The 13,561-nt window shown below is 57.7% G+C and overlaps 1 protein-coding gene across 2 annotated transcripts in view; it reads left to right on the top strand.

Annotated features, from left to right (window-relative positions):
* Positions 1-1,743: 1,743 nt before the first annotated feature.
* Positions 1,744-13,561, top strand: part of IGSF9 (immunoglobulin superfamily member 9) — a 49,543-nt gene continuing 37,725 nt past the window's right edge. For both annotated transcript variants that reach the window (XM_032779496.2, XM_032779494.2), the window contains exons 1-2: positions 1,744-1,880; positions 2,983-3,174. In XM_032779496.2, the coding sequence (XP_032635387.1) occupies positions 1,823-1,880; positions 2,983-3,174 (250 nt within the window). In that variant the 5' untranslated portion in view covers positions 1,744-1,822. The remainder of the gene's footprint in view (positions 1,881-2,982; positions 3,175-13,561) is intronic.

Genomic DNA, 13,561 nt, shown 5'->3' with positions numbered 1-13,561 from the left:
GGCACCGCCCCCTATTGTGGTGCTGGTTCGAGCGGGGCTGAGCAGAGATCGGGCCACCGGGACGTGCAGAGCTCCCTGCTGCGCGTCCCCAGCGAAAGCAGCCGCCGGGCTGGGGAGCGCCTGGGCCCCGAGGCCGCGTCGCCGCGACTCGCCGCCCGCCGGAATGCGGGTGCCCGGGAGAGGCCCCTGCCGGTCCCGAAGCGTGTCCGGGCGCAGGCCGGGGGGACTGGCGACCGGACCATGGCGCCGAAGCTGCGCTAGCGCTCGGGGTGCGCGGGGCGCCGCGGTGCCAGCGGAGGAGCCTTGTGTGCCCGTGGCGAGCGCGGGTGCAGGTACCCGGGGGGCGCCAGGGCGCAAGGCAGTTGTGCTGGCGCCGGACTCCTGGGTTCCATTCTGGCCCGGGGTGGGGGGTGTCTCTAGGTAGCAGGGATGAGGGTTGCGAGGACTCCTGGGTTCTGTGCCTCCGCTTCGCCGTTTGTAGTGACCCAGCCTGTGGGGGAGGCGCTGAGATCCCGTGGGAAGGGTGAACGCAAGAGGTGCAAGGGAAGAGGCTGCGGTGGGGGGCGAGCCTGGCCAATGGGGGCTGCCCGCGCCAGGCGCCACAGTGTTTGTTTTTGAATGTTTTGCACCGGCGATGGCTGCAGGGCGGGGCGGGGGTGGCTGGGCGTGGGCAGGGGCTGGACTTTGCCGTTGGCTGCAGGCACATTCGATCCCCGCAGGAAAGTTGGTTTGTTTTCCGCATAAAAGCAGGGAAGAGCCCTGCATGGCAATCGGATCCGGGACCTAGAACAAAGGCAGCGGCCAGGTAGGAGCTCGGCTTAGCGCTGCTCCCCTTGCATATGCCCAGGAGCAGTGGCCCCTGGCAATGCCAGAGACAGGGAATGGGGCTGGTGCGAACGGACAGTGAGAGCCTCCCCTGTCGGCATCTTCCAGGCCGCATGCCTAGATCCCAGCACTAGGGCAGTAAGGCCAATGCTGCTCCAGGGCACTGAGCGGGCACTGCACCAGGTTCCTGCTGGGCATATGCTTCTTATTAATGGAGTCATCAGCTGGGAAGAACCCCAGCAAAGCAGAATGCAAAGGCTCCCAGCTGCCAGAGGACTGGAGGAGCAGGGCTGTGCCCCCACCCCCATATCCAGGGGTCCCTGGGCTGGGGATAGGTAATGTACCTGAAGGGACAGGTTGGCTGAGGGCTCCGTGCCTGTCCCTAAGGGGGCTCTTGCTGTACCCAGAAGAGCACAAACTCTGGGGGAACTGGGTGAGAGAGAAGTGATGTAAAGAGAAGAGCATCCCGTGCTGCTGTTAACAGAGCAGGGGGAGAAAGGGGTGCAAATAGGAGGCAGATGCTTTGTGAGCGCTTGGCTGTGCAGTGTCTAGCTGAGGCAGGGACATGTTGGGACTCATGGCCCCTCTGCTCGGCCCAGGTGTTGAGCTGCTCCCTAAGGGCTTTGTGCTGGTTTATTTCCTAGGTGTTTCTCGGAGCTCCCTATAGCCTGCAGGAGACCAAAGGGCAGCTGGGAGCTGAGACAAGCTGGATCTTGCCTGAACTGCAGCGCCCAGTCTGTGCTAGCCAAGGGATCCTGGTTTGAGGAGCCGCACTTTCCAGTCAGGCCACCACAGCACAGAACCTAGGAACAGTGCCAAGGAGTCCTGTGCTCCTGGCCCTAACGGGCCCCACCTGGGGGCCACCAGACCCTTCTGCCCCGTTGCACAGCCATTCGGTCCTTACCTCCCAGCCCCGGCCTGGTCTCTAATTGGGCAGTGCAGCGAGCCGGAGGACTTGGGACAGGTGGTGCAACGTGGTTGTTGGGGGAGCTGTGCTATGAATTGGTATTTATGGATTGCCTACCTCAGCCTGTCCGCCAACAACTTTGCTGAAGGTAAGCGGGTGCGCATGGCATGCTGTACTGTGTATTGTCCACAGCTATATGCACCAGGGACCTGACTCGGAGCCACTGAACCCACTGTCTGTGGCTTTGAATTGGATTTGATCAGGCCCCAGAGCTTGGGGTGTGCAGTGGGGAGGGTGCAGGAGCTGCTGAGGTCATGATTAGAACAGCAAAAAAGGCTAATGTTCCTCGAGGGGGAGGGGGGGACCATGTTCATGGAGAGCAGAGACAGTGATGCTGCTGAACTGCCAAAGAGGAGGGCATGGGAGGGATTGCCGGGGAGGTGATGCCCTACCCAGCTGCCCAGGCAGCAGGTTACATTAAGGGAGCTCCACTGGGGATGCTCAATCTCACTGACCATAACGACTGGATCTCTGAGGGCCCCTGGCACTGCCCCTGCCCTAGAGTTCCAGCAAGCAGCCTGCAGAGCTGTTCGAGAAAGTTATTTCCTGCTGCAGAGGGCCTGGAGTGGGAGATGCATCAATCCCCCACGCGCTTACTCCATTCCTTTCTCTTTGACCCTGCATTCTGCAGTGATGTAGATGTGGATATCTACAAACTTTGTATCCATGCATAGCTCTAAAAAGGAGGGCAAAGATGGTGCTCTTCCTCTGTGAAGGGTGCTGGGATGTGGGGATGGAACGCATTGTGTTGTTGGTGCACACACAGCAAAGCCGGACAGGGTGCAGTGTTAGCTCTCACCTTCTGCCTTATGGGACCATGAGCTGCACCCCATGGGGCTCCCTTATCCTCAGCAGAGCAGTGTGAGGCACTCTCCAGGAGTCACTCTCCAGGAGTCACTCATGGCCCAGAAGCCGTTCCCTTTCAGGGTTTTCGATCCTGCTCTGAGAGCACCATGCCCTGGATGCTGGGTGTGATGGGCCCTGCCATGCTGCAGGGTATTGGGCTGGGCAGGGCACACAGGCTCTCCTTGCATAACTTGGACACTTGTGGGGCTTGGCTGGCTGATGCGGGGCCTATTGGTGCTGTGTCTGAGCTCTAGGACATAGCAGGGGCTCCACTGGAGACTGTGGGCTGCAGCTCATGGGACATCCTCCCCATGAGCGTGAAATCTCGTGTGCTGGCCCTGCAGGTAACGGCCAGGTGGAGTCTCAGGCTGTGGTTGGGCGTGTTGGAGAGAGCGTGATCCTGGGCTGTGACCTCTTGAATGCAGAGGAAGCACGCTCCCATCTCTACGTGATCGAGTGGGTCCGCTTTGGCTTCCTCCTCCCCATCTTCATCAAGTTTGGGCTCTATTCCCCACGCATCGATCCGGAGTTTGTAGGTGAGTACATGCTGGGACAGCAATGGAAAGGGGAACCCATTGGGAGGACCCGGGGGCTGGGAGGTGGCGGAGGGAACGCTGGTGTACATTGGGGTAGGAGAAGTCAGGGGTGGGGCTGGGAGTTAGCGGAGGGGATGTTGGTGTATATCGATGTAGGTGAAGTCCAGGGGGAATGGGATGCAGCAGATGTATATCAGAGTAGGGGAAGTTGGGGGTGGGGCTGGGAGGTGGCGGAGGGGACGCTGGTGTATATCGGGGTAGGAGAAGTCCAGGGGAGCTGGGAGGTAGCAGACGGGACACCGGTGTATATTGCGAATGGAGAACTGCGGGGGGCGGGGGGCTGGTAGTAAGTGGGGGGCGGTGTGATGAGTGGGACAGTACGGGGTTGGTGGGGGCCGGGATTAGCGGGTGCACGCTGCTGTATATCAGGGCAGGAGAAGTCCGGGGTGGGCTGGGATGTAGGAGAGGGGACATTGGTGTATATGGAGGTGGGGGAAGTTGGGGGTGTGGCTTGGATGTAGCGGAGGGGATGCTGGTGTACATTGGGGTAGGAGAAGTCAGGGATGGGGCTGGGAGTTAGCAAAGGGGATGTTGGTGTATATTAATGCATGAGAAGTCCAGGGGGACTGGGATGTAGCAGATGTGTATCAGGGTAGGGGAAGTTGGGGGTGGGGCTGGGAGGTAGCGGACGGGACACTGGTATATATTGAGAATGGAGAAGTCAGGGGCAGAGGGGGCTGGGATGTAGCGGGGGGGCTGCAGTGTAGTGGGATGGGACAGTCGGGGGGGCTGGGATGTAGCGAAGGGGATGCTGGTGTATATGGAGGTAGGGGAAGTTGGGAACAGGGCTGGGACGTAGCGGAGGGGATGCTGGTGTATGTGGAGATGGGGAAGTCGGGGGTGGGGCTGGGATGTAGAGGAGGGGATACTGGTGTATATGGAGGTAGGGGAAGTTGGGGACAGGGCTGGGATGTAGTGGAGGAGATGCTGGTGTATAGGAAGCTAGGGGAAGTCGGGGGGCTAGGGCGGCTGGGATGTAGCAAGGAGGGGCTGGTGTATATCGGGGTGGGACAGTCGGATGTAGTGGAGGGGATGCTGCTGTATATCAGGGCAGGAGAAGTCCGGGGGTACTGGGAGGTGTCTGAGGGGATGCTGGTGTATATCAAGGTAGGGGAAGTCAGGGGTGTGGCTGGGACATAGCGAAGGGGACACTGGTGTCTATGGAGGTAGGAGAAGTCGAGGGTCTGGCTGGGATGTAGCGAAGGGGACACTGGTGTATGTGGAGGTAGGGGAAGTCGGGGTTGGGGCTGGGACTAGTGGAGGGGATACTGGTGTATATGGAGGTAGGGGAAGTCGGGGTTGGGGCTGGGACTAGTGGAGGGGACACTGGTGTATATGGAGGTAGGGGAAGTCGGGGTGGGGCTGGGACGCAGTGGAGGGGACACTGGTGTATATGGAGGTAGTGGAAGTTGGGGGTGGGAGTGGGACTAGTGGAGGGGACACTGGTGTATATGGAGCTAGCGGAAGTCGGGGGTGGGAGTGGGATGTAGCAGAGGGGACGCTGGTGTGTGCGGAGGGAGGAGAAGTCTGGGGGTGCTGGGAGGTGTCTGAGGGGACACTGGTGTATATGGAGGTAGGGGAAGTCGGGGGTGGGCTGGGACGCAGTGGAGGGGACACTGGTATATATGGAGGTAGGGGAAGTCGGGGGTGGGGCCGGGACATAGTGGAGGGGACACTGGTGTATATGGAGGTAGGGGAAGTCAGAGGTGGGGCTGGGACATAGTGAAGGGGACGCTGGTGTATATGGAGGTAGGGGAAGTCAGAGGTGGGGCTGGGACATAGTGAAGGGGACGCTGGTGTATATGGAGGTAGGGGAAGTCAGAGGTGGGGCTGGGACGTAGTGAAGGGGACGCTGGTGTATATGGAGGTAGGGGAAGTCAGAAGTGGGGCTGGGACGTAGCGGAGGGGATGCTGGTGTATATGGAGATAGGGAAAGTCAGGGGTGGGGCTGGGATGTAGAGGAGGGGATGCTGGTGTATATGGAGGTAGGGGAAGTCGGGGGTGGGGCTGGGACTAGTGGAGGGGACGCTGGTGTATATCGAGGTAGACGTCTGGCAGGGTGAAATGTAGCAGAGGACATGCTGGCCTGTCTCAGGGCTGGAGGCTCCCTAGGTGAGACACAGCAATGGGGGAGCAGTAGGGCAGTGGCTGGTTCTGTGGTATTTGATCCACTGGCTGAGGTGCCAGTCGGGTGGCTGGTCTTACCCAGCTGCATGGTGTTTGCCTTCCCAGAGGAGTTTCCTGGCAGGAGCCATGGGTTCCTCCCGTGACTGCAGTATCTAGTGACTGGCCAGGCCCCAGGAGGGTGAGGCCGTGGCATTCCCTGTGCTGGACTTGCTCTGGGTCTTCCTGTGTGTACAGCGCACTAGTGCTCTGCCTGCCGTGCACTCCTCCCCACCCCCCTGGCTGGGCCCCAGCCGAGGGCTGCTGCTGTCAGGCTGCATTAGTCATGCCCCATGGGCTGCATGGTGCATCAGGCAGGGCTTTCCCCCTGCCCAGGGCGGCTGAGGGAAGGGATGGCCATGGGGCAAGGCAGGGAGGTGAAGGGGTCCGTCCCTGCAGCTTGGACTGACTGGTCTGACAGGTAGAGATGGGGGTGTGGAGGAGGTGGGGGTCAGGGGGGCTGGGAGGGGCTGCATGGCACCAGGCAGGGTTCCTCGCCCACCCTCATGCCTAAGGCTTTGTGCTGAGGAGAGTGTGGGAGGCAAATCTGGCCTCAGCCACACACAGCCCAGCTGATGGCTGAGTGTGGGGGAGGGGATGGGGCTGTGCACACAATAATGGTCACCTGTTGCGGCAGGAAGCTCCCATAGCGTGACCCTCCCCTTATTGATGTGTTGGTGGCCTCTGCTTGCCAGGAGACTCTCCTCCCTCCAGCCTGGGAACAGGCCTGTCTGGTGAGACAGGTGCACTGCCAGGCTCTGAGCCCGCGTCCATGCACAGCGTCACCTGTCTGCGCTGGAGTGGGAGTGTTTCAGTGGCTCGGTGGTACATCTTTGCCTTGCATCGGAGTGTACTAGTCTCTCCTGGGCTGTGTCTTGCCGCCCAACGTGCATGCGTCCTGGGAGGGAGCGAGAGGGAACCAGGAGGAAGTGTCTTGCCCTGCACTTTCCCAGCCAGAGCTGCCAGGGACCCGCGTTTTCGGGGCTCGGCTCTGGAACAGCGCAGCAGGCCACACGAGGAGCTGGACTCCTTGCAGCACAGAACCTTGCGGGGGCACGTGGGGCTGGGGCTGCTGGGAGAAGGGCAGGCAGCAGATGTAGGTCCAGGCCTGAACAAACCGCTAGCTCCTTTGTGCTGTGTGCAGGAGATGGGTGCCTTGGGCCTGGGCCACACAAAAGTTCTTTCTTGCTAGGGTCAGAGGTCAGATTGACGCTGCTCCTGGGATCTTTGTTCCATTCTAATCCCATAATCCCAACTGGGGCCTGCTGCTGCCAGGGGAAATTCATGCTTGGACGCCAACTGCCACCTGGGGCTCTGGGATGAGCTGGGATCCTGTGGGAGCCCTTGGCACAACCTTGAGTGTGGACTTGTTTGTGACAGTCAGAGCCCGTTCCCTTCCCCAACTGCACTGCTCCTGCATCACAGCCCCCGGCCCACACACACTTCTCTTCACAGCCTCCTGGCTCCTGTTACAACCCCTGAGCTGCCCCATCCACAGTGCCCTGTGTCACTGCCCCGCTCCCGAGTCACAGCCCCCCAACTCCATCTACACTGTACCTGCATCACCATGCCCACACCCCACCTGCACTTCTCTTCACAGCTCCCCCATCCCTGGCTCCTGTTACAATGCCCCCCTCACACACACACACTGCCCTGTGTCACAGCCCCCCACTCCTGTGTTACACCCCCCGTGCCCCATCCACACTGCCCCTGTATCCCAGCCCCTGCCCCACGCGCACTGTCTGTGTCACACTCCTCCACCCCATCCATGCTGCCTTGTCTCACAGTGCTGCCCATCAGCTGCACCTACCTGGTATGTCCAATATTCCTTGCTCCCCACTCCACCCTTGTTGCCCTGAGTACCAGACACCTCCCCTTACAGGAGAGGACTAAGTCCTACAAGACCATGGAACTGGACACTGTCCTGCCTGTTCAGGCCCCAACCAATCGCAGCTCTGAGAGTCTACTCAGTGTTTGGGGACAAACAGAACTAAAATCTCCTTGGGAGACACGGACACACATACACACCCCTCTCCCTCTCCCAGGCCAGCCCTGGGTTAGGATCTCTGTGCCTGAAGGGTCCTCTACACACACACCCCCGCCCTGCGCGCACACACGCACACTCACTCACACTGGGACTGAGCCAGCCTTTCTCCACACTTTTATGGCTTGACTGCTGCTGGAGCCCTGGGGCTGTGTGTGCTGCCTGCTCAGCCCTGCCTGGTGGGTCACTTGAAGGTTGAGCTTGGGAAGGGGATTTCAGCAAAGCTGCTAATTGGCAGTACCGGGCGGAGTGGGATTTGGAGCGAAGCTGCTGGAGAGGGGACAGTGGCGTGGGAGGGGGATGTTCTCCAACTCAGAGGGTATTTAAAGTGGAACAGTGGCAGATTTTCGGGGCTCTTTGCAGACACAGAGGCGTGAGCAACAGGATCTTCTCTTAATGAAAGGGAAAGGATTGGTGTCTGTTGCACAGAATGCTGAAAGCTTTGGCTTGGGGTGGAGTGGGAGGGCTGGCTATGGGGCTGGAGAGTGACGGCCCTGAGACCAGGGCTGAGACTGATGGCACTAACACATCCCAATAACGCAAAGCACATCCCAATAAAGATCTGTTACAGCCAGGCTGCAGGGGGCAGGGTGGGACAGAGCTGGGGCACCCAAACTTTGCCTGGACAAGGCTGCATTGGCAAGCTATAGCAGGAGTATCCCTCCAGCATGAGCAGGGCTGGCTGCAAAAATATTGCTGGACTTTGTTTCAAAAGCAAAAATTTAAAAAAAAGTAAATCCCTCCTGTGCCCAAGCTGTCCAATGAGAGCTGGTGTCTTGGACACCAAAATGCAGACCAAGAAAAGCCTGTGGCCAGCAGGGTGGCCCTGCACCCACGGAAATCACAGCTTTCAGCATGGGTTGAGGTGGGGAGGATTTAGGCGAAAAATGATCATTATTTTAGCCAGCTGTAAGCATGAGAGAGACACTGCAGTGGGGGAGGGGGGAACTGGCCCAGCTCTGCTGCTCAGGTGACAAATATGTGCTGCCCCTAGGCTCCTGGGCAAGTCCCACTGGGCTCTCCTGCCCACTCTCAGATTACCCAGCAGGAAAGACTCTGCCTTCCCAATGGAGCTAATTCCACCTGTCTGTCTCCTAATGCCTTTAACCCCATCCCCAATGCCAGGATGAAGCACAAGCCAGACTGGAATCCAGCTCCTCTCCTGTGGCTGTGCTGTCTCTGCAGGGCTAATGAGGGAGCTGATGGGACTCTGATGCCTGGATAAAGGGAGCGATTTGCCGAGTGGCACACCTCTCCAAGGCCTCTGTCTCCAAGTCTGCCCTGAGGTCTGGTTTCTGGGGATGTGGAAGGCATTCCTGGTGGGCTCTGGTTCACTGATTGGAGAGCTGCCCCAGCTGCCCCACTCAGCCTATGACTCAGAACTGGCTCCTTTCTCCGTGCAGCTGTGGCTGCTGTTCCTGGTATGTGAGCTGCTGAGGCCAGTTGTCTCACCAGGGCCCTGGAAAGCAGGGTTCAGTGCTGCTCGCAGGCATCTCTACATCAATGAGGGGCTCCCCTGATGCTACCTACTCGCCAGGCCTGAAAGCACAGCAGCTTGCAGGGCCCCTCAGGGACAGCCCAGCCAAGGCTCCCAGCATGCTACAGGCAAGTTTGTCACTGGTTAAGTGCTTAGCTCCCTGGAACAATAATGCGATGCCAACCTGTCAATGCCTCATCTTCCCATGGCATGATCCTGGGCCTGTAGGTCTCTTGGAGGAGGATTTAAAAGCCTTGGTTTCTGTCTGCTTTGTATAGACAGTTCAAGATCCCAGGCAATTCCTTTTGACACTAAACATTTGCTCTGTTGACCAGTTGCCACCTCCCTGGAGGTGGCTGCACTTCAGTACTTCTGTATGCATCGGCCCTAATGCAGGTGCAGTGCCATGCATGGAATAGTGCACCAGCGGCAGAGACCAGTTGGGGGGGGATGATGTATTTCTGGGTGGATTGGGATACTGACAGGATGTCTCTGCTCCCAATAGTGATTGCAATAAGAGCACATTTCTTCCCTGCCCCAGCCAGCTCTGTGGAATGCAGCAATTCCCAGCAGCCCTGCATGCTCCAGGAGCCGCTCCTGTGGGTGCGGTGGCAACACAACTGGGGAGAAGTTGCAGTTGGCCACACTGAGGCAAAAGGGCCACCCAGGACAGCGAGAGGTTTGCAGAGCCCCTCTCCTGGTACTAATGAGGGAAAAAGATGAGCCTGGTTTGACTCATGGAGTGCATGGAGCGAGCCTGTGGGCTGGCACATGGAAAAGCTGGTTGGCTGGATAGATACTGACCAGAGGGATCCAATTAAAGCAGAGGGGGTGCAGCTGTGAGGTCATTGGCCCCAAGGCACAGTTGCAGTGTGATGGGGTGCTGCCAGAGGCACTCGGCCCAGAGCTGTGCTGGGGGGAGGGTGCTGGGCCCAAGGCTGAGCCATGCTGGCAGGATGGGGCAGGGCTGGGGGCTGGACCAAGGGTAGAGCCAGGAGCGGGAAGGGGAGGGCTGGGCCCTGGATGGAGCCATGCTGGGAAGAGGGGGACTGGGAGGGTGCTGGCCCAGGGGAGAGCTATGCTGGCGGGAGATGGCAGGGCCGGGGGCTGGGCCCAGGGCAGAGCTGTGCTGAGGGGAGGGGCTGGAAGGGCAGTGCGCCCAGGGCAGAGTCCTGGGGCTGCTCAATGACACCCTTGTTCCCATGGCAACTGGCTGCTTATTTTCAATCTTCCCTGGGGGATGGGAGTGAGTTAGGAGTGGGGTGGGGGCGGGGCCTGCCAAGGGGAAGTGTCTGTGGTTTCACCAGGGAGGTCAGACTGGGATTTCAGTCCCGTTGCCACAGTTCCCATGTGGTGCTTTTCAAACAGCTCCAGCCGTTGGTGGGAGCAGCTGGATGGGGGCCAGGAAGAATCTCACATACACCCCTGCATGTGGCATGCCCCCTGGGGCCGTGAGCAGGGGAGGGCAATCGCTTAGGATGTGGCTGCTGCTGGTGAGGCAGGTGCATCTGCTGGGCCTGGGGCAGGCCATGACTCTTGCTGTCTCCTGGAAGGCTGCTTCCTCCACGGTCGTATGTGCTGCTAGTCGGGCTCCCTGTGAAACAAGGTGGGGGCTAGGAGTCACTCTCTCTGCCCAAAAAGAACAGGAGTACTTGTGGCACCTTAGAGACTAACAAAGTTGGTTGGGCAACTCTCATCTTTTCATGTTCTCTGTATGTATAGCTATCTCCTCACTATATGTTCCATTCTATGCATCCAATGAGCTGGGCTGTAGTCCACGAAAGCTTATGCTCAAATAAATTTGTTAGTCTCTAAGGTTCTACAAGTACTCCTGTTCTTTTTGCGGATACAGACTAACACGGCTGCTACTCTGAAACCTAACAAATGTATTTGAGCATAAGCTTTCGTGGGGTAAAACCCACTTCCTCGGATGGACAGTGTGGAAAATACAGTAGGAAGCTATATATATACACAGAGAACATGAAACAATGGGGGTGACCATACATACTATAACAAGAGTGATCAGTTAAGATTTGCTATTACCAGCAGAAGAAGAAAAAAAACTTTTTGTTGTGGTAATCAAAATGGCCCATTCCCAGCAGTTGACAGGAAGGTGTGAGGAACCATGGGTGGCGGGGAGGAAATAAACAGAGAGAAATAGTTTTAAAGATGCAGGATCTTAGTGCCACTAAACAAAGCAAGCCCTCTTAATCTAGGCCTTAAAGCCTGAACCATGGCCCCATGCCCCCTGTCCCTGCCTGGCAGCTGGGTGCAACCACATCCAGACAGGACTGGCTAAGGCAGGGCATGGAGTTCCTCTCTCCCTAGGGTTTTGTGGGGCTAGTGGCAGGTGGCCTGATCTTGCCAGCCTCTGTCTGCCTGACTTGGGGGTGGCTCCATGGGGGCTGCTTTGGGGTGGTGTTTCGAGGCCCCTGGGAATGGATTCAGTTCAGACTAAGTTGCTGCCCAAGTGGTGTCTGCATCATGGACAAGGGTGAGCAGAGCGAGGTCCAGGGGAACTGCTTCTGGCCCACTGCAAAGGATTGAGTGTGGGGCCCTGAGGGGTCAGCCGCTGAGCCTCAAGTAAATCCCCACCTGGGACAAGGAGGGGGCACCAGTGCTGCTGCCTGGTGGGGATGTGAACAGTTCTTCCTCTCTCTCACCCTCATTTTCCTCCTCATTTCCCCATCTCCCCCATGTCAGTGCAGCCTCTGTCCCCCAGCTACCCTGCTTTGCCCTGCCACTCCTGCTGCCAGACACAGAAGCAGCTAATGGGGAGTCTGCAGCCTCACTTGTATCCCTTTGAACAGTGGTTGCTAAGCAATGGGAGGCTGGGGTTGCTAAGGTCAGTGATGTTTTGTTGCCAATCCTCTTGGTGAATGAGGGGGAAGGAGTGGGCAGAGCCAGTGCAGGGGATTATGAAGGGGCTGGGGGAGGGGGTTGGGGAGGGGTCCCCAGTGCACTCTTTTTGCAGGGTTTAGTTCCTTCCAATGGGGCCTTTGTTTAGGAGCCTGGCTGCTGCTCCAGGGTGGGGGAGGGGATTCCCCTGGAGCTTCCCCCCGCCATCACTGACTCTGCTAGTCACCCCCACCTGGCCCTGCCCATGCGTGATACCCATCACCCCTCCTCCTTGCCTGGAGGCCTTGGGCCTCTCAGCTGGCAGGCACAGAAAGGGTAGAATGGGATGGGGGAGAAGGGGACTCCTGGATTCTAGGCAGCCCTGGGCCTACATTTGGGCAGTCCCAGGAGCTGCTCTAATTGACCCAGGCTGCAGACCAGTATTGCTGGAGCATGTTCTCCTTTGCCAGGCAGTTGCAGGGGGCTAGCAAAGGGGACGCTGGGCCTGTGCTGCACATACGCTGGGCACCATTACAGCAGGGCTGGGATCTGGCCCCTTGTCTATACTGGCAGTTTGCCTCAGCTCCCCCAGGTGTAGCCCTTCTGGCAACCAGTCACAGCTGGGGGAACACTAGGCATTCCAGCATTACTGGCTCACCTGGGCCTGCTCTGAGCAGTGTTAGGCCACATGGCCATTAATGCGCTACTGGCTGGTCTATGCTGGAGCCCTTTGCCATGGGTGCCTCAAATCCGGTCGTGGAGCTGAGAGTAAACTTGGATAAACTGAGTTTACCCGCTTCTTGTCTGGGGATGGTGGCATTTAGCTCAGGTTAGTTTAGCCACTTCATTATTTATCACTACAACCCTGCACAGGGGCTGGTGCAGGGACAGGAAATCCCAGCAAAATGCTGGTGTGTACCCAGCCTGAGGGGATTGTGAGCGTAAGGCTTGGGGCAGAGGACTGGTGAGCACACACATGTTCATGAGAGTGCAGGCAAGTCTGGGGGGGGGGGGGTGGAAGGCAGGGGAGTGTATAGCAACCTGCCACCAGATCAGGAATAGGCCCAAACCCAGCAGGACATCCTCCTGGTGCACATCTAAGCCCTGTGACTGGGGTCTCTGTGACATGCTGGCTGTGGCCACACTAGAAAGGGTTTGCCAGTAGAGGTTAGAATCATAGAGTTAGAAGGGACTGCAAAGGTCATCTAGTCTAACCCCCTGCCAAGATGTAGGATTTGTTGTGTCTAAACCATCCCAGACAGATGGCTCCAGCCTCTTTTTGAAAACCGAGGCAGTCTGCTCTGCTGTCCTACTGTTCTTACCATTAGGAAGGTTTTCCGGAGATTTAATCTAAATCTCTATGCTCTAGTTTGAACTCATTGCCTTTTGTCCTGCCCTCTGTGACAAAAAAGAACAACTTTTCTCCATCTTTTTTATGGCAGCCTTTCAAGTATTTGAAGACAGCTATCATGTCCCCCATTAATCTCCTTTTCTGAACTAAACATACCCAGTTCCTTCAGCCTTTGCTCAGATGGTTTGCATTCCATCCCTTTGATCATCTTTGTCACTTGCCTCTGGGTCCTTTTCAGTTTCTCTTCATCCTTTCTATATATTGGTGACCAAAATTGGACCCACTACTGCAGCTGAGGCCTAAACAGTGCTGAGTAGAGCAGTTCTATCACTTTCCGTGGCTTGCATGCTATGCTTCTGTTAATGCAACCTAAAATTGCATTTGATTTTTTGGAACAGTTTTGCATTGCTGACTCCTGTTGAGTTTGGGATCCACCACAGCTCCCAGATCCTTC

Source organism: Chelonoidis abingdonii, chromosome 11 (genome assembly GCF_003597395.2).
Source record: "Chelonoidis abingdonii isolate Lonesome George chromosome 11, CheloAbing_2.0, whole genome shotgun sequence".
Lineage (NCBI taxonomy): Eukaryota > Metazoa > Chordata > Testudines > Testudinidae > Chelonoidis > Chelonoidis abingdonii.
Note: the sequence above shows the minus strand (reverse complement) of the source record. Positions and strands in the feature narration are given on the sequence as shown.